The 25,948-nt window shown below is 30.6% G+C and overlaps 1 protein-coding gene and 1 pseudogene across 1 annotated transcript; both read left to right on the top strand.

The window, feature by feature from the left end:
* Positions 1–13,927: 13,927 nt before the first annotated feature.
* On the top strand, positions 13,928–16,314 carry LOC101491629 (plasma membrane ATPase 4-like; annotated as a pseudogene).
* Positions 16,315–20,145: 3,831 nt separating this feature from the next.
* On the top strand, positions 20,146–24,553 carry LOC101507242 (uncharacterized). Its single transcript, XM_004490557.4, has 7 exons — positions 20,146–20,284; positions 20,394–20,584; positions 20,904–20,984; positions 22,438–22,558; positions 22,762–23,076; positions 23,584–23,646; positions 24,144–24,553. Exons 2-7 carry the CDS (start codon positions 20,394–20,396, stop codon positions 24,231–24,233), a joined length of 861 nt encoding a protein of 286 aa, XP_004490614.1. The 5' UTR covers positions 20,146–20,284; the 3' UTR covers positions 24,234–24,553.
* The last annotated feature ends 1,395 nt before the right edge of the window (positions 24,554–25,948 follow it).

Raw genomic sequence — 25,948 nt, 5'->3', positions numbered from 1 at the left:
GTGATAGCCAAAGTCACTCTTTAATATTTTTCTGAAATAAAAAGTAATTAAAAAGATAATTGAAAAGCTGACCTATCTAGTCTTAATTTTTAATCGGATATATCAATTTTTCAACTATTATTTTTGTTTATATTTTATTATAGAGAGAGTATAACATATTTTGCGACTTTTCTTGTCTTTACAACTGAAACTCATATCTTATTAATGTTGGTTCAATAAATTAAATTTTAATAAACACATTCATTTTTTCATATTTTTATCGTATTGACATTGATCGAGTCACTATCAAAATCATAAAAATTAGAATAGCCGATAACATATATTTTTGAATGATCTAAACACATGATCCATCTTCATTAAAGTTTATATAATATAGATATATTTGAAAAAATATATTAATTTAGGGGTGTGTTGGTCTAATAGAAACTCCCTTGCTACATTCTCATCTCCTTGAATTGTCTTGCCAATTGATCCAATAATTTCACCCCTAAGATACCATTTCTTCAACTGAAGTATAGATAAGGTGGGTCCAACCATTGTCTATTTTTATATCCCTAAAATGCAAAATTTAAGTTGAACATATTTTTGGACTGAAAATCAAGTTGAACTTGGAACAAAAACCACACCTTATTCAATTCTTCAAAACACATGTCAGTGTCATACCGGTCTTGTTATGCTTACTCACGCACCTTCATCGTGTCGCCGCACGCTAATTATTCAACTGAGATCAATTTTATGCTTTCGTTTTCTAGGTCAGCATTATTCATTTGGAGCTTACTCACCCCATGAAAGCTATGTTATTTTGTTTAATTATTACAGTAGTATTATTTATTTATTTATGGATCTTAAGGGGGTGACGATATTGTCAAAGAAAACCATACCAACATAAAGTGGGAGAAAACTAGGTTTTATTTTATTGTTTTCCTATTGTTGATTATTAAAACGTATCTTTAGTAATAATTATTATTGTTCTCTACAATACAACACCTACATAGTCTCTATAAAATTATTGCGTAAATAGTTTGTGAAAATGAAATGTGTTTAACTTTGTTTTATTTTTAAATGATTTTTTCAAGTACATTTAGAATATTTAAAAAAAAAATACTTCTACAAAAATTTAAAATTTTCTAATTTGTGATGAATAATTTTTCCTTTTAAATATCAAAACTCAAGATGAAAGTAACGAAGATATAAATTTAAAAATTGTATTTTAAACTTATTTTTGGCTGAATTTTTTTTTATAATGTTATAAAACATATTTGAAAAACATCATTTAAACAATATACGTTGATTTAACGGAAACTAAAATTAATTATATGATAATTTTGTAGAATAAAAAGTTTTTTTTGTTAGAGACTAGAAACAAAACATTAAAATTTTATACATACTAAAAATATATTTAATTCAATAATTTTCTATTAAATATATTTTAGTCACTATAAATTTTCATTTTAAAATTTCATTTTTAATACTTGTAAAATTTGTTCTTCAACTTTTAGTGTTTAGATATATTTTACAACAATTTCAATCTTTATAACAGCAAAATCAATGATAGCTTTATTAAAAAGGCTACTAAACTTTGTTGATACACTTTATGTATTGTGATTAAAGTCTCTACTACAAAAAATATGTATTGTGATTAAATGTTTATAATCTTCTAAAACATATATACAAAAAGTTATTCAAAAATTCGAATGAAATAGCAAACTTAACGATAAAGACTAAAATTATTGACATGAAATATTCCGATTACATGTCGTAGAAAAAGTTAATAAGAATTATTTTTTTGAAATTTTAAAGAATTTAGAAATATATTTAACCCAAACAAAAATCTTAGATTCTTTTCTTAGCCGCCTCTCCAAACAAAAGTCCTAGTTTTCCTTCTCTCTTTTCTCCAATTAGAGAGCGATGATGATTTTAAGACTATTTTTTGTCAAGAATCACTCATCCAAATTTTTTTCTCTCTTTATTTTATCTAAATTGTTTTTTCTCTTCTTTGGTTTCCATATCTTAGGGCGGTGTGTTTTTATTTTCCCGTTTTTGTACGGTATTTATTTTAATTTAGATTGAAAAAATAATTTTGCTTAATTATAGATTTCAATCAATGATTTCGGTGTCGTCAACGTTAAAGATCCGATGGCATAAGTATTCTAGACACTTGAATTTTGTTATATTTATAGGCATGCTGTTGTTTCACATTATTATAACTTGGACAATGTGAGTTTGTTACACTACGCCAAAAATGTCATTTAATAGCGCTCATTTTACAGCGCTTACTAAATACAAGAGCTGTTGTAAATATATTTTAAAAATAACGGAGCCTATCACATCGCTTTTTTGACAAGAGATGTGAAAAAAGCGCTGTTGTAGGGTCATATAGCATTTGCGCATAATGTTATAAGGCTTTTACAGCGCTTTTCTAACAAGCGCTGTAAAACGAAGCATCTTCACGTATTATTTTACAACGTTTTTTTCACAAGCGCTGTAAAAGACATGCGCTTTCAAATAATTTAACTACCTATTACAGCGCTTTTTTCACAAGCGCTGTAAAAGACATGCGCTTTCAATCAATTTAACTACCTATTACAACGTTTTTTGCACAAGCGTTGTAAAAGACATGCGCTTTCAAATAAATATCATTTACTTTTAATTAAATAAAATCAAATTTAAAACAACCACATGAAATTGATTCAACTGATGATGGTTTATATCTTAGAGATGATCATTATGAGGGAATTTGGATTTGTAAGACCCGTAATTTTAAAGTGTGCTTTATGTGTTTTTGTGTATTTTGGATTTTGGCTCGGAGGCTTTTTAGCCAAAGTTAATAATATTTTAGAGATATTTGTTAAAAGTAAGTAATATATATATATAAATATATATTTATGTTTGTATGTGTTTGTTTGGGGGGGAAAAGAAAGGAAAACTAGAAGGAAGGAAAAGGAAAAGAAAAGAGTACATAAAGGAAAGAAGGAAAAAGGAAGAAAGGAAAAACAAAGGAAAGAAAAAGAAAGGAAGGAAAACCCAACTTTTCCATCGTCTTCTTCCTCTCCCGCGAAGCTTTCCCTCCTTTCTCCCATTTTCGTTTTCGTCGCTTTCCTTTCTTCAAAACTAGTAACCCAAGGTTGGGTGAGAGTTAGACCAAGGTTTTCGCAACTCCACTCTTCCTCTTTGATTCGAAAACGAAGAAAAACGGTTTTTGAGATCTAAACACAAACCCCTCCGTTTCTTCTAGATCCAAACCTCATTTCTCGAAGAGATAGAAGGGAAAGTTGCTCACCACCACGCTACGGTGCTAGTGAACTAATTTGGAAGCGGCGTTGCGAGCGGAGATTTTACCGGAATTACTCGCGGTACCGGAAACGCACGATAAAGCTAACGTTGAGGTAAGGGCTCCTTCCAAACTTCTAGCTTGCATTAGGGACTGATCTGTAGTTGTGTGGGAAGGAATTTGTTAGGGTTAAATGTATCGATTTGGGGAAAAACGAAACTAGGGCGTTATGGGTAAAACCTTAGAGTTAGGTTTTGTTTATAATGATGAATGTTTCGTGGTAAATGAAATTTAATGTATCTGGGTGTTATGTTGCGTGATTTGTGTTCGTTGTATTTGGTGTGTTCGTACTTGATGTTTGTTAATTGGTGTGGTGGTTGTGAATTATGGTTTGAATGTGAAAGTATGTTTGAATTTGTTTCTGTGGAATTTGAAAACCATTAGAGTTAAACGAGTATTAAAAATGGGGAATCTTTTAATACCTCGGTTTACTTAATGTGTATTTGAGGAAAATGTTTAAGTTAACTGGGCGTTGAGAATGGGGAATCTCTTAATGTCTCGGTTACTTAACTATCGTTTTTGAAAATCGTTTCGGTAAATGAGTATTAAGAATGGGGAATCTCTTAATATGACTGTTTGCTTAACGTTTTGTTTTGAAAATCATTAAGTTAAATCGGTATTAAGAACGGGGAATCTCTTAATGACTTATTTAATTAATGTTGTTTGAAAGTCGTTTAAGTTAAATGGGTATTAAAAATGGGGAATCTTTTAATATCTGCATTTGCTTAACGATTGTTGTGAATGGAGTCTGTGTATGCTCATGCATTTCATTTGGTAAATTGTGTCGACCCGTGATAGGTGACACCTTGGTAAACTGTACGGACCCGTGATAGGTTGTACGTTTGCGATTTACATTTTAGTAAATCGTGTTGACCCGTGATAGGTGACACCATGGTAACTGTACTGACCCGTGATAGGTGGTACATTTACGATTTACATTTTTGGTGAATTGTGCTGACCCGTGATAGGTGGCACCTAGGTAAACAGTACTGGTCTGTGATAGGCGGTACGTTTACGATTCCCGCTTTTTCTTTTAGTAAATCGTGTTGACCCGTGATAGGTGACACCTTGGTAAACTGTACTGACCCGTGATAGGTGGTACATTTACGATTTACATTTTTGGTGAATTGTGCTGACCCGTGATAGGTGGCACCTAGGTAAACAGTACTGGTCTGTGATAGGCGGTACGTTTACGATTCCCGCTTTTTCTTTTAGTAAATCGTGTTGACCCGTGATAGGTGACACCTCGGTAAACTGTACTGACCCGTGATAGGTGGTACGTTTACGAGTTACTATTTAGAAAATCGAGTTGACCCGTGATAGGTGACACCATGGTAACTGTACTGACCCGTGATAGGTGGTACGTTTATGATTTACGCATTTTAGTAAATCGTGCTGACCCGTGATAGGTGGCACCTCGGTAATTGGTACTTTGGCCTGCGATAGGCGGTACAATTATGATTTACGGCCCTTCGAGGAGGGTTTTGGTTTGGAATTCCGAGTCCATGCATTTTGGCATATACGCATTGCATTAGGGTGCCTGGCACGCGAGTCATGTTTGATTTGAGTTTATGATTGAGTGATTCGAATTTTGATTTATCGTGATAACTGAGATGAAGGTGTTAAGTGCTATGTGTTGTGTATTGTGTGTGAGTATGATGGTTATCGAACCTTCGTGTGTCGTAGTAATCGCGTAGGAATTGCTAAGTGTTAAGTTGTGAACTTGATTAGGAATGACTTAGTTAATTCATGAATTTTTGGAAAAATGATCAGGGAAATCGATTTCCCAATCGATTGGATAGTAAACAGGGACTTGGCCAAATGGACAAAATCGATTAGCCAATCGATTTTGTAATCAGTTTTCGAAAATCATTTACGAAATCGATTGCCCAATCGATTGGGCCTAAGTCAGGGACTCATCCATATTCGACCAAATCGATTTGGAAATCGATTGGCCCTTAAGTCAGGGGCTCAACTATCCTGTCAATCGATTGCCCAATCGATTGAATCAAGCCAGAGTTCAAAATTTCACTAAAAACCTTCAGGAAATCGATTTGGAAATCGATTGGTATTAAGTCAGGGGCTCCGTTATCCTGTCAATCGATTGCCAAATCGATTGATTCAGCCTTTCATTAAAAACCCTCACCCCAATCGATTTCCCAATCGATTGGCTCAGTGAAAATCCTCAGTTTGAGTTAGATGATTGATTACTCATTAACTTATCCATGTCTTGACTTGTTATGTGTTAATTAGGAGATTGAGAACCTCATTTTACTTTCATTTTGATTGGCAAAGTATTGTATGAACTTTTAGCATATTGAAAATCCTGTTAAGGTGCATGTCTAGTTGAAAAGTTATTTTTGAGCATTTAAAATCTTAATTGCTATGTGGTAATTGTTATTTTTTGGTTGGTGACCCTTTACAATTATTGTGGAAATTTGGGCTTTGCCCTCAGATGAGAGTCAGGACGGTCCTACCGGTTCGTACCCTACGGACGGGAATGGAGTTGGGAACGCGTGATTGCAGTTACATTAGGAGGATCTCACGGGGCGCGTGGAGATACTCAGGGTGTATAGCTTTTTGGTAGGATGATCAGATTAGGATTATGTATAGGAACTAGGTGTCCTTCTTTTTGGATTGGAGTACTTTTAGTTTGGAAAACTGTATTTATACTAATGTTGTCAGTTTGACTTCTTATTCGAATGGGTTCCATGTACCATTTGATGTTGTGTAAATGTTTTGGATTTATAATTGGAGAAACTTTTCCTCTGCTTGTAAATTATAATGACTCAATTATTTATCCAAAGGCATTTCCTGATTTAATTCTCTGTTTTATTTTAATTCCTTTTGAAAAAAAAAAATATATACCCTCGCTTTGAAAAACGGGGTGTTACAGGATTAATCCATCGTTTCGTATTGTAAACGGACAAACAAATGTGTATCCCACCAAGAAAAGAAGAATGGCATCTTAATTGTTTTATATAAGCCATGCATGTAATTTGAACTGTGTTAATGTAAATATGCATGTAATCTGAACTGTGTTAATGTAAATATGCATGTAATCTGAATTGTTTGAACATTTTTATATAAGTAGCCATGTATTTGATTTTCTGATTAATTTATTTTCTGCTTATATTTAGCTTGATTTGAGTGTTTTATACTAAGTTCATGTAATTTAATATAAACTAGTAATTTACATGATCTGAACTGAATATAAATTAGTAATCTACATGAACTGAACTGAAAAAAGAGTCTTAAATATAAAAATAAAACAATGAGGTCTTTTAGAGCGCTTATTTGAATAAGCGCTGTAAAAGACCCTTTTAAAATTAAAATAAAAGGCCTTTTACAACGCTTTTTCAAATAAGCGCTCTAAAAGGCTTTATAAAAAACATTCATATAACATAATAAAACAAGGATGACTTTTACAGCGCTTGTTCAAATAAACGTTGTAAAAGACCCTTTTAAAAATAAAATAAAGAGACATTTTACAGCGCTTATTTGAAAAAGCGCTGTAAGAATAACATTCATATAACATAATAAAACAAGGAGGTCTTTTACAGCGCTTATTGGAAAAAGCGCTGTAAAAGAGCCTTTTAAAAAATTAAATAAAGACGCCTTTTAGAGCGCTTTTCAAACAAAGGTTGTAAAAGGCTTATAAAAAAGCGTTGTAAAAGGGTTTTATATATAACAGTAACCGCTTCAGTTTCCTCTTCATTACGTAAACTTCACTATCATCTCAACCTTCATCGTTTTTCTCTTCTTTTGCAAACCCTATCATCCCGTCCATTACGAACCTTATTTCCACGACCATCTCCTTCATTTAGAACCTTATTTCCATCCAAGATCATCTCTCCCATTGCACACAATATATTTTCATTGAAATACGTAACCCTCATTACGTATTTCTTCAAACCGTATTTCTGTGAACCATATTTCTGCGAGCTTTCTGCGAACCCTCTTTTCTTCGCATTTTGTCTTTCTTCGAACCCTCATTATTCAGGTATTGATGTTATTAATTTTTTTGTAATCATTAAACTGCATGTTGAGCTTGTTTAAGATATACTGATACTGATATGTACTTAGAATAATGCATGTTGAGCTTGTTGATGTTATACTAAACTGCATGTTGAACTTGTTGTAGTTAAATGGATACAAACAAAGATTTAGAATGTCAAAATGAAGAAGTTGGCACCACTAACACTTATGAAAATGAAGTCAAACATGATGCAACTATAATGCAAAAAGTCATTAAAGCAAGGAGCAATGGCATCAAGTTTGAGGTTATCCTATACTATACTCTGTTTGTTGTGTATTTTTATCTTTTTTTAATAGCATGTACTTACTATATGAGTTTATTAGGTCAATGTTTGTAAGTTACATTGAGGCTGTTGTTCGACAAAATATCTCAATTACGATTGATGATTGGAGAGATAAGGCGTTGAAGGATGCCAAAGATATACTATGGAATGACATTCAAGTAACTTTTTTGATCCACTCTTTTATCATTTATAATTTTTTTCATTGAAATACTTTACTTATAATTTTTTTCATTGCAGACTACTTTTGTTCTTGATGAGGGGATAAAGAGTTATGTATTGAGAGTTGCTGGGAAAATCCACCGAGGATTTACATCTCACCTCTCTAATTTTTATCTAAAAGATAGAGAAGGAAATACAAATGCTGAAACTCCAAAAATATATAAACATTATATATCAAATGATGAATGGAGTGCATTTGTATCCAAACATTCGGACCCCGCGTTTGTCGTAAGTGATTAATTTATTAGCATTTGTGTTTTATTATTCATATTTTAAATTTTCACACAATTTTTATTTTTTTTATATAGATTAAAATAAATGAAAATCGCAACACAAATGCTGAACCTCCAAAAATATATCAACATTATATATCAAAGGATGAATGGAGAGCATTTGTTTCCAAACGTTCTGACCCCGCGTTTGTCGTAAGTGATTAATTTATTAGCATTTGTGTTTTATTATTCATATTTGTAGCGTATTTTAAATTTTTACACAATTGCTATTTTTTTATATAGAATATTAGTAAGGCAAATCGCGAAACGACAAGAAATCCAACCCACCCATACAAAAAATCACGTATGGGATATGCACGTCTTGATCAAAAACTTGTATAATATTCTAAACGTGTATAACCCACCCATCACTTTTATATAATATTGAAGTAATTTGCATTATAAACTATAGTGTCTAACTAATTTGTATTATTTTGTTTATGATCTTAACGAATATCGACAAGACACCCAATCAGATCAACCGTTGGGTCGTCATATATTATGGAAGGAAGGCGTGTAAATAAAGACGGAGTGGTTGACAATGAAAATGTCCAAAAAGTAGTAGAACTTTGTGTAAGTATATTATCACTTTTCACGTATGGGATATGCACGTCTTGATCAAAAACTTGTATAATATTCTAAACGTGTATAACCCACCCATCACTTTTATATAATATTGAAGTAATTTGCATTATAAACTATAGTGTCTAACTAATTTGTATTATTTTGTTTATGATCTTAACGAATAGCGACAAGACACCCAATCAGATCAACCGTTGGGTCGTCATATATTGTGGAAGGAAGCGCGTGTAAATAAAGACGGAGTGGTTGACAATGAAAATGTCCAAAAAGTAGTAGAACTTTGTGTAAGTATATTATCACTTTAATATTTTTTTAATATTGTATTATATCACTTGAATACTTTTTAATATTGTATTTTAAAAATGCTATTGAACTTATCTTTTTAATCCTACATGTATTTTAGGAGACTATCGAACAAAGTTCTGAAAATCAAGAGGGCAACAAGGATAGTTGCAGGGACATTTTGGGTAAAGTGTTTAATGTCCCTGAGTATTCTGGTCGGGTTAGGGGGAAATGATTTGGCGTAACTCCCAAAAGCTATTTTTCTCAAGAGAAGCGCCAAAAACCTTCCAATGAGGAAGTATTAGAGAAGCTCAAAATCCTTACAGAGCAAGTGGCACTTTTGGTGAATACGAACAAAGACAAGCAATTCCCGGATCAGCTCTAACATGGAATACAAATGGAGAGTGAAACCGCGAGTTGCAACGTCGGTCTCAAAAGTATTCTCGAGGTAATTAATTACTTACTTACTTATGTAATTACTTATGTATTAAACAAACTTATATATTAACTGTACTTATGTTTTAACTATTGATTTAGGGTGTCACTCCATGCGTGCTATACTTGTCCTCACCTACTCATCAGAAGGTGGGAAAAGGAAAATTGTACAATACTTCGGGAGAAGTATTGCACAATACTCCGATTCCTGCGGGCCATGTCAAAGTATCACCTGTTGTTGCTTTCGAACCAACTGCAACGTTGCCAATACCGGACAATGATGGAGATATGCAGTTATTGGGCGAAGCTATTGGAAGTTACATGGCATGGCCCACACATCTTGTTGCCCTCGATAAGGTATATTTAATTAATTGAAATGTATGTTTAATTGATATGTATATTTAATTGTTGATTTTTCTCCGCTCCTAACTTTAATTTCACATTTATATTTAGATGCTAAAAAAGCCTAAAGGGAATGATAAAAAGATTCCCATAAACGAATCAATTACATCTCCCGCAAATGTTTGTCACATTTATTCCCTAAGGTTTGTCATTTTTTCAGATTCAATAAACTAACATTTAACCTCATTTTTGTAGATCCAATTAAATAAACCACCCGTACAACCAAAAAAAGCCAGCAAACCTCAAAAATTGGAGGGTAATAGAGCTGGCAAACTACAAAGGCTACAGGGTAATAAAACTGCCAAAGTTGCAGCAAGAACACTGGATCAGGGAAAATCGGTCGCTGTTGCTGCTGCTCCTAAAATAAGTCAGCCATGCCTTGCTAAATACAGGGCGTGTCTTGACATCCAAGTAAAACGGAACATGGGCAGCAACGACGATTCGCGTATCATACCCATGAATAAAGCTATATTCGAAAATGAGTATGATGAATTTCTCGAAAAGGAGCACATTTACGAACTTCTCAACCATAAGGAGCTTAGTGCTACTGTCATGGGCTTGTACATAAGGTAAAATATACTTTTAATTGCATTTTCGATGTGGAAACTCGATCCAGAGAATGTAAAGAAATACATTGTAGATATGTTTTTAGGAAATAAAGAAAGTGATAAATTGTTCTTGGCACCATATAATTCAGGGTACGTAATTTTATCTTTTTTAATTGATGAGAATTTAATTTATTAGTTGTGTATAAACAAAATTGCTTAACCAATTTTTTGTTGTTGTAGGGCACATTGGGTTTTATTTGCAATCAATGCGGTCTCTGAAGTTATATACTATTTGGATCCCTTGCATGACAATTACAACAATCACTCTGAAATAAAGACTATGTTCGACACGTAAGTAATATTCATTTATAATAACCACATTTATTCATTCGATAGTGCCTTACAAGTTTTTCGAGCTCAAAGAGGTGCTACAGTGTCGAAGCAAAAGTCTAATAACATCACATGGATCCCAATAAAGGTTTGAAATATATGCCTTTAAATTTTCATTTACAAATATATGCCTTTACGATTAATGCACAAATATTTTATTGACTTATATGTTTAATTTTACAGTGCCCTCGTCAAACAAACAACATCGATTGTGGGTACTACGTATTGCGATTCATGAAGGAGATTGTTGACAAGAATAAAACTATTATCCCAGAAACGGTACGGTATTTTCATTATATGATTTTCATATATAAATTATCTATATATTTGATACTAACTTAATATGTTCAATTTTATATTGCAGTACTTTGACAATTCCAGTCCATCATATTCTGAGGAAGATCTAATGGAATTAAAGGAAGAATGGTGTCAGTATGTGCTTGAAATGAAAATTATTTGATTTTCTGGGAAATAGCATGCTGTGGGCAAGGGATCTGAATATTATATGGTAGCTAGTGCATATTTTGTATATTCTGTTAGTTATTATATGTATATGATCATAGGACACAATATATGAACATGTATATGAATATGTAGTTAATTAGGTTGTAAATTAGGTTCAATGTATATGTAGTTAATTAGGTTGTAAATTAAGTTATATATATGTATCTGAATGTAGTTAATTAGGTTGTAAATTACAGAGTTACAGAGTTACATAAATGTTAATTAAGTTACAGAGTTCTGTTTTTTGTCTACTGATTGTGTGAACTGCTTATGGTATTTGAATATATGTTTTGTTGTTGTGTGAACTGATTGTGAACTGATTATGGATCAAAATAATTTTGGATAAAAAGCTAAAAGACAACACTTTCTAAAAAAAGCCATAAAAAGCTAAAAAATGCTTTTTAAAAATTTAATTTACAACGTTTAAAAAAAAAATTGCACATTTTACAGCGCTGTTTTGAAAAAGCGCTGTAAAATGTGCACCTATAATGCATATATTAGGTAATTATGGGTGTGCATTTTACAACGCTTTTTCAAAAAAGCGCTATAAAATGTGCATAATAATGCATATTATGTGCGCGCATTTTACAACGCTTTTGTGAAAAAGCGCTGTTGTATCTTTTACAGCGCTCGATTCCACAACGTTTTTTTTTTTTTTGAAAAACCGCTGTAAATGGATTAAAAAAAACGTTGTAAAATCTTTTTTTCGCGTAGTGTTCATATTCATTCTTTTTGTTTTTAACAAATTTGTATTGAATCGATGTATTCTACAATTTTAATAAATGAATATAATTTTTTTTAATATATATATATAGCCCTAATTTTTACATGTAGTAAAAAGATTATTAAAAAAATTTGTCAAAATAAGATTATGAACTACAATATGATTTTTATAAAGAATATAATCTTTTGTCCGTATATTCTTTACAAGTTCTACACTTCTACTTGACAACAAATTGGTGTCGCTTTTGTTAGTTCATGTATGTATTCTTTCAATTAAAGTTGTGCAACTTGAATTCCTCTCCCATATGCAATTTTGACTGTTACGAGTTATTCAGGCATGTTTGAAGTAAAAAGATGATTTAATCCTAATTTTTTTAATAATACTTAATTTTCTTTTCAAAGCAGAAGAGAGTTACTATTTTTATCAACAACAAAATAAGCTATTGTTACTTGTTAGGACCCGTGACTTGCAGAAATTAAGTTTAATTTTGATGAAGAGGATTGAGTATGCATATCAATTGATTGCAATAACACAGAAAAAGTTTGATTACATAGTTCAAGGATTAACTTCTACGTTTGCGTGACTTATTTTGACTTGAATGATCCAATATAAATATAAGAAACTTACACACTTGAGAAGCATTCATAATTTATGTACTTTCTCTAAAATTTATTTCCTCTATTTTACCTGACTTTTATACCCTTTAAGATTCTTGTTAAAACAATATTGGGATCTGCAACAATGATTAACCAACAAAATAGAAGATAAACAATTGTAGAAGAAAAAAACGAAAACGCATAATGTTCAGAAAAACAGAAAACCAGAAAACGGAGATTGATTATCGGTTCTCCGTTTTCTGTAGTTTCTAAAAAACAGTTTTCCTTTCTGCAGTTTTCTCTATCAATGCAAATGAAAATTAAAGAAGGATAAGAGAAGAATAACACCAAAAATTTACGTGTTCGGTCTCAATTGATGAGACTTACGTCACGGGCAAACAAGCAAGATTAATCCAATAATAATGATTGAACTTTACAAGATTAAAGTGTTCTCAAGATTGACCTCCTAGTATCTATCAATGTTTATGAACCAGCAATACCAGCCTATCTCTCAATCTTTCTTTTCTCCCTTTAATCTCTCTCTCTGAATTTCTATGAATCATGAATTGCATATATTTTTCTTAGTTTTTCAGCTCTTGCTATTACAACCATATCATTACAGTTGCTACAATATTACAACTTTATTTATAATATACACAAGCAAACTAACTATAACCACCTATCATAACTAACTTGGCCAAAGATATTTTTTTATCATATGAACGTTCATTGGTTTATTTCATCCTGTATTTTTAGGAATTGCACATGATATATTTATTAATTAATTTATAAATTACTATTATTTTAATTATTCAAATAATTTGGTTATAATTTTTTTAAGGGAACTTGATTATATCGTAGAACAAATTTTTAACAATATCTCATATTATTTAAATTATATTAATATAAAAGTTTAATTAATTATCTTACATTAATTAAAATAGTCTAAAAAATAATCTAATTATTTGAATTAGATCTTATTAAAATGAAACTTTGAATTTGATGGAAGGTTTTTGAAATTGAAGGTACTTTAGTACTTTTGAAAATAATCAACACTTTTCTTCCTTCTATTTCTCATCTCTTTTTTTTTTAAAAAATTAATCAATACTTTAAATCTATCATATTTTTCCTTTATTTCTCTCTTCTCACACTCTCTCTCACCTATTTCTCTCTTCACTATTTCTTCTCATAACCAAACATAGTGTAAGTGTTTCGGAATGTATTGTTTTTTAATTTCCTTTCCTAAGGCTTTATATATAGTTTTTATCCAAAGTACACAAAAGTTAGAATTGAATAACCAACTATAACATATTAATAGAAATGAGACTTGTAGAACCTTTTTGATCTCACCAGAACATTATTTAACTTTTAGATTTTAGAGTTAACACTTCAAACATAATTGAACCAATGATCAACAATTCTTCACCTTAGTAAGTTTGAGAAAGGAAACATTATAGAAAACAAGTCATATCATTTTGATGTCCATCCAATCAACAATTCATTTGCATTTTTAGCAAATCCAAACAATGCTTGAATTTGCTAAGATGTACATGCTTGGTAATCATATGTGTGGTAATCATATCAGCTAGATTTCCACTAGTGTGAGTCTTAACCACATCAATTTCACCCTTTTTCAATTATATCCTTTATGAAATAGAGCCTAACATAAATATGTTTTGTCCTTTCATGATACATTGAATTCTTGCTCAAATGTATAGCATTTTAACTGTCACAGTGTATACACACCCAACTCAACAACTAGTCCTCTTATACATAGCTCGTCCTTGAGGGCTTATGCTAATGACACATATTTTGTCTCTGAGGTTGACAATGCAACTATGTGCTGAAAAGAGGCTTTGCAACTAATTGTATTTCCAAACAATGTAAAAATATAGTCTATTAGTGGTCTTATTTTGTGTAGATCCCTTGCATAATAAGAATAAACATAACCTTGGACTTGAAATTAAGATTATTTTCCTTTGTAGTAGACTAAGTTGATATCTTGAGTTCACAATATGTATCTAATAACCCATTTAATAGCATACCAATGTTCTTTTTTCAAGATCTCCCGTTAATCAACTTGTAACATTGATGACATGAGAGATACACTACGCGAAAAAACGGCTTTTACAGCGCTTTTTTTAAGCCATTTACAGCGCTTTTTCAAAAAAATAAGCGCTGTGGAAACGAGCGATGTAAATGATACAACAGCGCTTTTATAAAAGCGCTATAAAACATGTAAATACAACGCGCGCTTGTTATGCACATTTTACAGCGCTTCTTCACACACCATAGCATACATAGTGCTAGAAACGCTTTATTTCCAACACTTACTCTAACATCTTTTCGCTTTGCAAATAACCCTTCACCATCTGCAAATAAAGTAATGTTTGATTTCCATCATCCACTTCCACATCAATGTTCCTAAGATCTAGGATGACCTTATTGAACTCATCTATATGATCTTCAAGTGATTTTCCCGATTGCATCTTGATTGCGTAGAGTTTTTGCTTTGTGTACAAAATAATTTGGCAATGATTTTATCATGTGTAATGTCTCCAATTTGAAAAGTTTCGAGCCGTTGAATTGGAACAGGCTAGATTGGAACAGACTGAAATTGAAATTGTGAAGAACAAAGAAGAATGGCAAAAAGAGCTTGGTAAAGCAACTCATTTGGTTGATAGTATTAACCAAGTTGGACATTTTCAAAAGGTGCTTACATCTATCGGAAACTTCTGCGTTTATTCAATTGCTATTGTAATTCTTATTGAGCTTATAGTGATGTATCGAATACAACATAGAAATTATAGAGATGAAATTGATAACCTTTTGGTGCTTTTGATTGGTGGAATTCCAATTGCATTGCCAACCTGTTTGTTATAATGTCTATTGGTTCTCATAGGTTTTCACATCAAAGTGCAATCGCAAACGGAATGACAGCTATTGAAGAAATGGCTGAAATGTATGTTCTTTACAGTGATAAAACTGGAACTCTCACTTTGAATAAGCTTAATGTTGATAGAAACTTGATTGAGGTGTTTGCTAAGGGTGTAGATAAGAACTTTGTGATACTTTTAGTAGCTAGAGCTTCTAGGATTAAAAATCAGGATGCTATTGATGTTGCAATTGTTGGAATGTTTTCCAACCCACAAGAGGCAATAATTGGTATCAATGGGGTGCATTTTCTTCCATTCAATCATGTAGACAAGAGGACTGCTCTTACCTATATTGATTATGATGGATATTGGCATATATCTAGCAAAGGGGCTCATGAACAAATATTGAATCTTTACAACTACAAAGAGGGTGTGAGGAAAAGGGTCCATGCATCAATTTACAAGTTTGCGCAGCGGGGACTTCGATCTTTAAGCGTTGCTTATTAGAAAGTACCTGAAAGAACAAAAGATAGTCCTAGTTCACCATGACAATTTTTTGGTGTGTTAACATTATTTGATACTCCTAGGCTTAATAGTGCAGAAACAATTCAAAGAGCTTTTGATCTTAGTGTCAATGTCAAGATGATTATTGGGGATCAACTTGCCATCGATAAAGAAGCAAGTAGAAGGCTTGGAATGGGAACAAACATATATCCATCATATGCATTGCCTGGTCAAAACAAAGATGCTTCTACTTCAGATCTTCCTATTGACGAGTTGATTGAGATGGTCAATGGAGTTAAGAAGATTTTTAAATGTAAAATTACTTAGAAACTTGAATTAAGGGAGACTGTTGGAAACCAAGAATTTTCTTGGTTTGAGTGTTAGAAAAACGGAGAACATTAAACGATTTCCATATTCAGTTTTTGTAATTAAGTTAAGATTGATTGTATGTAATCACTAGCTAACTAACCACTTGTTTAGTTAGTTAGTTAGGTATAAGTTAGTTAAAAATAATATAATAAAAACTATGTATAAATAGCATATTCATTTCTCAATAAAAAAAAAAAAACACATTCATTTCATTCCCTTTCTTTTCTGGTTTACTTCCATTGCAAATAGTTTAAACACTAACACATAAATTATCAAATGCGTAAGATACGCTCAGTAAAAAGAATTAAGGATAAATAAATTTTAATCCCTTATAAAATTTCAAAGTATTATTTTTACTCCCTATAATTTTCTTTTCAACTTTTAGTCCTAAAAGATTATTTATTTTAATTTTTGTTTGTACTTTTAACTCAACTTATAGGCATTCTTTAAATTTTTGAATGATTTTTTCTCAATAATGTTTAAGATATTATAAACATATCATTTACAAAAATTAGGATTTTTTAATTAGAGATATATGGAATATGAATTTTTACGATTTTGGCACTTAAAAATTCTTCTATAATTCTTATATTGGTAAACAATTCTAAATTTCTGCAATAGATATTCTTAATACTTTTTAAGTATATTTGCAAAAAATTATTTAAAAATTTGATTGATACATGTGAATTTACTTAAAAATAGAGACAAAAAATCAATGCAAAAAATATTTGTGCACAAAAAGTTGATTTTTTTTTATAAAAATTAAAAATAAAATTTTAAAATTATAGAGATTAAAAACTTATTTAAATCATTCCTAGTTATACAACATTATCTTATTTAAATCCTTATTCATAAAGTTAATTTTTTACAGGAGGTCATCAAGTTTTATTTTAAGGAGCTCAAGTAAGCATTTGTTAATAACCTATCTAATTATTTAGAATAAATTGAAAATACTTTTGAACAAGTCATATGTTTTCTTTATAAGTACGATATTTAGCTCTCATGAGATACACTAAAATAAACCCTTTTAAATTTAAAAAATATTTTAATTTAGGCTTTAGCTTCCAAATCCACATTACATTTAACAAAATAATTGACTCAAATGGTTAATGAGATTCATTAAAGAAGAATCAATGAAGAATAGTTGAGTTTAAACTTTGATTGAAATGATCCTTAGTTGAATTTTACTTACCTTTTGAAATAATTTGTTAGTAACTTTGCTAGTTGTGTACTGTTTAATTGCAATTAGGTAAAATATATCATATAATTTTGTAAGTTATTTAATTATACCATATTAATCTTTTAAGTTTTTATTATCCCAAACAAACCCTTTAAGTCACATATGTGTATACTATTACCATTTTTAACTCATTTTGTTACAAAAATACATTATATACATTTATATATATGGACTCTTAAAATAATGAAATGTCCACAACACATTCACTTACCACAAAATTTCTACTTCCCTATATGTTACTTCCTACATTGTGCCCTACTTCTGTCCATTATGTGAGTCACAACTATGATTTCTACCGTAACAACATTTTGATGCTCTTTCTTCACACCTCCCACATAACATAAAAGACCTAGAGTTCAAGGTTCGTGATATTCACCCACCATTGTGAAATGAGGCCATGCTATAGATTGATTTTTCCTTAGGCTTATTCTAAGGATTTTAATTTTGGGGAAAAAAAAAAAAGAAAAACTACTTGTATAATAAGTTTTTAATTTTGGACAAAAAAAAAGAAGAACCACAAGTATAATAAATTTTAAATTTTTGGAAAAAAGGAAGAACCACATATATAATAAGTGTAATATTCTTATACTCATTCCCTCTCACACCATTAAAATTGCAAGAACATGTGTAAACAAAATATATTAAATGATATTGGTGTACATGTAATGTGACTAGAGATTCAACATAGTGGTGTATATGTTAAATCTTGAGATTTTTTTATAAAAGAAATATTTAAATATGTGTTTGGTTCTTGCAATTATAATTTTTTATTTATTTTGGTGATTGTAAGTTTTTTTGTTTGGTTAACATCTCTGCAAATATAGTTTCATTTTAAAATAGTTCTTCTATCCAATTTCTGTTATAAAGATTGTAACACCGTTAAAATATAATCATTTTTCAACAAAAAACCCAAATGTAATAAAATTATATCATTTTTTTAACCTAAAATTAATCTCAAATATTTTAGTATTTTTCCCTAAAAAACCCTAAATCGCGCATTCTTCTTCATCGTTTCAGTCTTTTTCCTCATCATAATTCTCATCACCGTCACCAACATCTTCATCCATTTGAGATTCATCACTGATTCAAATACATCATTATCATAATCTTTTTGTTGGACAATGGTGGATTCTAGAATTGGCGCTGAATCAGAGTTTTTCATCTTAGCGTGGAGATTAAAGGATTTTAGGGTAGTATATGGAAAAGTCTAAAAGTGAGAGTATAATTTGATAGTAGAGGGAGGAGGAGGAAAGAAGAAAGTCCAAGTTCTAGTCCTAGACCTAGTAATGGTAAAGAGTGATAAAAGAATTTGCCATGTTGACAGAGTTGAACCTTTAATCAAATTCGTTCTCCTTTTTTAGATTTTTTTCATTTTATGAATTGCGACACAACGTGAGAAATTTTACAACGGGAAGAGGACTGAAATAATGAAAAAGAAAATGCTATTTAGATTTTTTAAAGAAGAAGACTAAAATATTTGGGGTTAATTTTAGATTAAAAATATTATAATTTAATTATATTTAGGTTTATTTGTTTGATAAAAAATAGTTATGTTTTAATGGTGTTATAATTTTTGTAATAGAAAATGAATGTAATGACTATTTTAAAATGAAACTATATTTGTAGCGATATTAACCAAACAAAAACTTACGACTCGAGAACTAAAATAAAAAAATAATATTATAATTATAAAAACTAAATACATATTTAAATCGAAAAGAAAATATAAATCTTAAAAATTTGATTTTTTTTTTGTAAAAACTAATAAAATAATAATACGTTAAATTTTATATTTTATAAAAAATATATTCCCTTTTATTTCAATATTAGTATTAATTTTAAAAATAAAAAAGTGATAAGTTTGTATAAAAAATATATCCATGTACATTTTTTGTAACTAGTAATAAGTGTTATATAAAATTGTAAATAAATTTGAGTAAAAAAATAAACCATAGAATAATTGGATATAGTCATGAATAGAGTTTACCCAACCTTCCTTTAATGAATAAAATTACAAAAAATAATATAACTTATTAAAAAGTTAAATTTATATAAACAAATTGATTCAATTACCAACATCTATTACAAATTCAGTTTTATATTCATAAACTACAACTATATAATAATAACAGACGAAATGCAAAATAAAGGGAAATAAAAAACCTCATATTACAACTGTAGGTAGAAGTTTTTTTCAATCGATTTATTAAAAAATGATTTTTTTTTTTCCCAATCAATACATGTTTTATAGTTCAAATAAACTCTATCTCCACAACCAATTATAATAAGATTTACCGCATCACATATCTCTTATAACAAACTCAAATTTTGAATTATTCGAAACATAATTGTATTTTAAAAAATTTTAAATTAAGATTATTGATACGTTATTTATTATTATTATTATTATTATTTTTAACTTTTTAAAAATCTTTAGTCAAGACTATTTAAAGAAAAGATAAATACAAGTGGTAATGTGGGGTAGGAGGAAATTTTACCAAGAAAGAAAAAAGATTCTAATACAAAGCCCAATCCACTATTTTCTAAGAGGCCCATAACCGCTTTGACCTCGTATCAGAAACAAGTAAAATACAAAAGGTGGCCGGAAAACATAACCGGACTTTCTCGTCGCAGAGAAGATTACTCCTTACAGAGATTCCTCGCTAAGCTGCGCGATTAATAGCATAGGTAGTTTAATATTTTACTTGTTAGAAATCGTTTTATCACTGAACATCGAACTTCCAATTTAGGGTTATGTTGTTTTAATTTTAATTAAATAATTTTCTGGTTTGTGTAGATGAAGGTTAAGAAACAGAAGAGGCATAGGAAGATTTTGACGTTTTACACTGCATGCTTTGGTTTTCGTAAGCCTTTCAAAATTATTTGTGATGGAACATTTATTCATCACCTTCTTGTGAATCGTATAACCCCTGCTGATAAGGCCCTTGGCAATATTCTTAATTCTACTGTGAAGCTCTACACAACAAGGTCTTTTTCTTTTCTTTTCTTTTTAATTAGATTTTCTATGATATGTTTGGATTAGTTGAACGGAATGGAATTATGTGTAACGGAATGGAATTAAGCAGATTGAAACTATGTATCGGCTTAGTGGTAAGAGTTTGATTTTGTAACCTTGAGGACAGAGTTTAAATCCCACCAAAACAGTTGTACAATTGCTACAGTACAACGGTTATTAATAATAATTTCGCCTACCCCAAGTTTTTTTTAAAAAAAAGCAGAGTGGAATGGTTTTTAATTTCTTTGCTTTTTGTGTTGTTAATTTGGGTTTTGGTTTGAGGTGATGCAGATGTATTCTAGCTGAGTTGAAACGGCTTGGTAAATCATATTCTGAGGATCTTGAGGCAGCTCATAAACTTATAATTGCAAGGTATAACAATTCCCTATCTTTCTATATACACATACACATTATTTCTGTTGCACATATTGCTGTCAAACAAATTCTTTAACAAACCTTTCTGGTGTCATTATGATAGATGTGCATGAAGAAAGATACCGAACTGTGTAGACAGAAAGTCTTCAATTGTGAATTCAATTTATATCAATTTTTTTGTTGATAAATTACTTATTACCGTTTTTCTTTAATAGAGGGGTCAAATGGGTTGGCTCCGAATATTTAGACTAGCCTTTTTGGGACATGTAGTTTTGGAAGGCTAGGTTAGGTTGGTGCTGTTAAATGGTGGCCATAGCGGGATAGCGTGGCAGATTTGTTGACAACCGCCATAGGCATTTTGTAGGGATGCCCTCCATAGCAGCACCATAGGCCAGTGTTGTCAAATAGTTGTTGTAGTGCTATAGCATTGCGGAAATTGAACAAATTGCTATTGCTCCACAATACACTATTTAGTACAAAGTGTTGTCAAATAGCCACTATTGCGTTGCTATAGTACTATAGCATAGCAGAATTTTAACAAACCGCTGTTTTTTGCGATCTGCAATTGACAACACTGCCGTAGGCCACATTGGCGTGTTTATATAGTGGATTTGTGGCCTTCTGTCATCGACAACAATGCAACATTGGGTTAGGTTGATAAAACAATTAAATTAAAGAAAATAGGCCTGTCTAATTCAGCCAATGATGCTTTATGTTTTACACAAAGCAACACCTTCTTTTGCCTCAACAAATAAACATCTCTGAAGTTTCAAAAGAATCTAACTAATCCTTCTAAATCCTTTCGATTCGTTTGCTGTGTTGCTAATAATTGGAGTTCTTTTTCTACTTTTTGTTCTCCCCCCTAAGAAATCCACCTTTAGCTCCTCGCCCAATTCATTAATCAAACTCTCCAACAAGTCAAAAAGTTATTATGGTTTGTGAATCACCCTAATCACTTGCATTGCCTAAAGGCAAAAGAGACAACTTCCTCATCCAATGCTTTCTCACTTTGGCCTATCAGTTTCAACTTTTCAAAGCCTGGACAAGGCAGGATTCCTGTTGGAAACAACATTAATACGATGATCTCTTAGAAGACTATTCTTGTCTCTTTGAAGTATAAACCCAGTGTTATTATATTGAATTCTGTTATAATTGCATAGACTAAATTTTATTGACCCAACTACATATAGGGCTGACTTGGAGATCCTTAAGTTGGATAACTTTTTTGACCGTCTGCAATGTCATGTTAAAAGGCTCCCTAGTTTGAAGAATTGAAGCTGTATTTTAACTTTTTAAGGCTTAATCATCAGTATCTAATATTCTATTAGTGCACTAGACTGGAAAGGATCATTGTTTTGTTTATTTATTTTTTAATTTGGGTTTTGAGATATTTGAGCACAAGTATTGCCTTGGGATGGTTATAGATTTTGATCTAAACTCCAATTTGCAGATGTGAGCATGATAAATGTGTGAGGGCAGATATCTGCGTTACGGAGGTTGTTGGAGAAAATAATTCCGAGCACTTTTTTGTTGCTAGTCAGGACACTGGCCTACGAAAGAAGTTGGAAGAGGTTTGATATTTTCTTTTAAATGTTAATTGCAAGTTTGCAACAATTAGATATGTCTGTGTCTTTGTAAAAATGATAGAATGTTATTTGCTTAAATGGTCTTTCCTGTGCCAGTGAACTTCTGCATATTTTTGTCTAAAATATGTTGACTGTATCGAATTGTGCCATTGTACATATGTTTAGTCTTCTTTATCTGCTTGTTTCAGATACCAGGCGTGCCTCTCATATTCGGTCTCAGAAATGCTCTTTTCCTTGAATCTCCATCTGCATTTCAGCGGGAATATGTCAAAACATCTGAAGAAGGACGGTTGCATATGACTGAGAAAGAATTCCAGATATTTAGAGATAGGGCAAAGAATATATTGGCTGGTGGGGAAGCTGATACTTCCAATACTGAAATAATAGAAAATAAGGATTCAGGAGATCAAATTGCAAGTTCCCAGGCAATAAAAAGAAGAATTACTTCAAGAAATCAGATGGGCATCAAGGATAAACCTCAGTTCAAGAGAAAAAGAGCTAAGGTTATAATTTATTGTTGTGCTGTATCTTTTTTATTGTTTAATTTTTGTTTTTCATATTTAACCATATACAGGCTTTATAGCTTACCATTTTTTGTTATGGCTGGTAGTGGTAATAAGAGAAGTAGATAGAAAACGATAGAAACTGAGAGACATTTGCTCTATTAATCTGAGATATTTACAACTTATTATAACAGTAACTGGATATTCAAAGGCTGACAGAACTAGAAGACTTCAGCTGGCACTGCCACATAAGTGATTGTTAACCAATTGACAGCATTTCTTTATAATACAAGATGGCATTTGAAAGCAGCCAATTTACAGTTAATTGTTCATACAGATTTGATATATTTTTTCTACGAATTAATTTCCTTGAATTTCTTTCTCTTTCCTTCTCTCTTATCTGCAGCACTTGATGCAGTTTGCATAGAAAGTTGTATGATTAATTTATTGTTTCCAATACTTATTGTGTCGTGTCACTTTTTGATTATATTACTATGAACTTTGCAGGGTCCAAATCCACTTTCGTGTAAGCCGAAGAAAAGTCGTGAAAACCAAAACAATCCTTCGAAGGTAGGGTTGGTGGGTGTAAAAATTTAAAATTTTCTTTAATTTGAACATGAAAACCCTTATAGTATCTAGTAACTTTGTATTTAATTTTAATTTACTGTCTGAGCAGAGCTTCAGTTATATATGCCATAATATTAAATGGTTTTACTTTTAAGACTACATGGGGGGTCCAACTCTTTAAATTATGTGCTAATGTATGATTAAATTATAGTGTAGAAAATGTCACACTATACATCGCCGTTTTCTACCTATTTACATTTTACAATTTAGATAGCATTTGCTGTTGCAACTTTGTAAAATAGTCTAGATGCTATTTATTTAGCTGTTCTGGTTTATCATTGGCATGCACATTATGAGAATTCAAAATTTCTTAGTTTAGTATGTCTAGAACGCTTTGGTTCTTGTATTTATTTTAAAATCGCTGTTCTGGTTTTATTAATTTTATATTTTTAAGCTTCCTACATATCTGTTGGATGTTCCTTAACTTGACTCCTATGCAGGAATCGAAAGGCGACAACGACACAGTGAAGAGAAACAGAAAAAGGAAAAGGTCACGTAAAGGGCAAACGCCGGCGGAAACAGGCAGTTAGGGATAGATCATTAGGTATATATGGATGAGCTCCTTGAGTTTGCTACTGCTGATAAGTTTAGCGAGAATGCCAAATTTTAATTTATGTTGGCATGACACACATGGATCATTAAGTACATTAGTTGTATTTTGAATTTTTTACTGTCTATATTGCCATCAAAATATGGACACATCAAAAGTGCCGATATTGTTGATTTGGAGAACGATTCCAACGAGGCAGCGATTTCAAATTATTAAGCTTATAACGTGTGAAGTTATGAGTATTTTATGTCTCTGAAGACTAACTTATTAGTTATGCTATGTGATTATTTTATTAGAGCATCTTCTTTGTAAGTCCACTTTGGATTCCATAATTACTGTCAAGTGGTGTCTACAATCTCATATATATATATATTTTGCTCCACTAGTAAAAAACTTAAATAATTCTTTAGCTACTCACGCTTTATTTTTATCTTTTTATCTCCACTCCAATTTTTTTATTTTCTAAATAAACTTATTACTTTCTTCCGTTCCATGATTCACTTGAAAAAAATAATCACTTTTGATTTTTTTTTCAATGTAATACTAATTATTAATTTTTTAATTGTGTAAGTACCTGCATCGCTTCTTAGCCAATATCAATTGGAGCATGTTTGGTTATACTTTTAGATGAGTCAAAGTGAATTCTTCACGTGAAAAATTGATTTGGAAATGATGGATGTTTTTGAGTTGAAATGATTTTGCCTCTAGAATTGATTTTAATTTGAATTTATGATTTGTAGTTTTTAAGTTCAAACATGATTTTGATACGAAAATTTATTGTTCAATTTTTTTTGGGATTAAAAAATGATATTTATTTATTTATTTAAATTGATAAAAATTACATTGATTGAGAACAATATAATTTAAAATTATTAAAAATAAAAAAAAGGCTAAATAGTATTCGCACATACTGTAGTCATTTAATTTAATTTCAGTTAATGTTTTATTTTTTTATTTTTTAACTTTTTTCTTCTAATTTGATCATTTATTTTAATTTTAAGTAATAATTTAATTTTTTATATTTTAAAATGTCAAAAATCTAAAAAATTCATAAAAAAATTTCAAACAAAATCCATAAAATTAATTATGATCCTCAATATAATGCAATTTCATCAAATTCATAACTTAAATCTTTAAATAAGCTCATATTTTCATCTCTAACAACATCAAATAAAGAATGAAGATATGAGTTTATTTAAAAATTGAGTTACGAATTTGATGAAATTTGTATTATATTAAAGAATATAATTAATTTTATGGATTTTGTTTGAAAATTTTGATGAATTATTGTAAAAAAACGGATAACATTGTTAACATTTTAAAACATAAAAGATCAAATTGTCACTTAAAATTAAAATAAAGGACCAAATTGAATTTTTTTTTTACTAAAACGTTAACTGAAATTAAGTTAAAGGACCACATATGCTATTTAATCTAAAAAGAATGAATCGAGGAACAAATTCATATTATTCATTTTAATAACATATAATGGTAAAATCCTTACAATTTTGACAAAACCTACAGATATAATAAAATTGTAGCGTCCGGTATACACATACCTCCAAAATTGTAACATTGATGATGCAAAAGTCATTGATCGAATTTAATATGTACTTTATTGAAGTTAATATACCAACCTAAATCAAACAATCATCATATCAAGACAAAAAATCAAACGTGGCACTAAGACAAAAA

Source organism: Cicer arietinum, chromosome 2 (genome assembly GCF_000331145.2).
Source record: "Cicer arietinum cultivar CDC Frontier isolate Library 1 chromosome 2, Cicar.CDCFrontier_v2.0, whole genome shotgun sequence".
Classification (NCBI taxonomy): domain Eukaryota; kingdom Viridiplantae; phylum Streptophyta; class Magnoliopsida; order Fabales; family Fabaceae; genus Cicer; species Cicer arietinum.
The sequence above is the reverse complement of the archived record's forward strand: the minus strand, read 5'-3'. Positions and strand labels throughout refer to the sequence as shown.

Excerpts from the sequence above, each read along its gene's own strand:
- LOC101507242 (XM_004490557.4), top strand. The coding sequence starts at position 20,394 with ATGAAGGTTAAGAAACAGAAGAGGCATAGGAAGATTTTGACGTTTTAC. Across the intron at positions 23,077-23,583 it reads TCAAGAGAAAAAGAGCTAAG|GGTCCAAATCCACTTTCGTG; the intron begins GTTATAATTTAT and ends TGAACTTTGCAG. Across the intron at positions 23,647-24,143 it reads ACCAAAACAATCCTTCGAAG|GAATCGAAAGGCGACAACGA; the intron begins GTAGGGTTGGTG and ends ACTCCTATGCAG.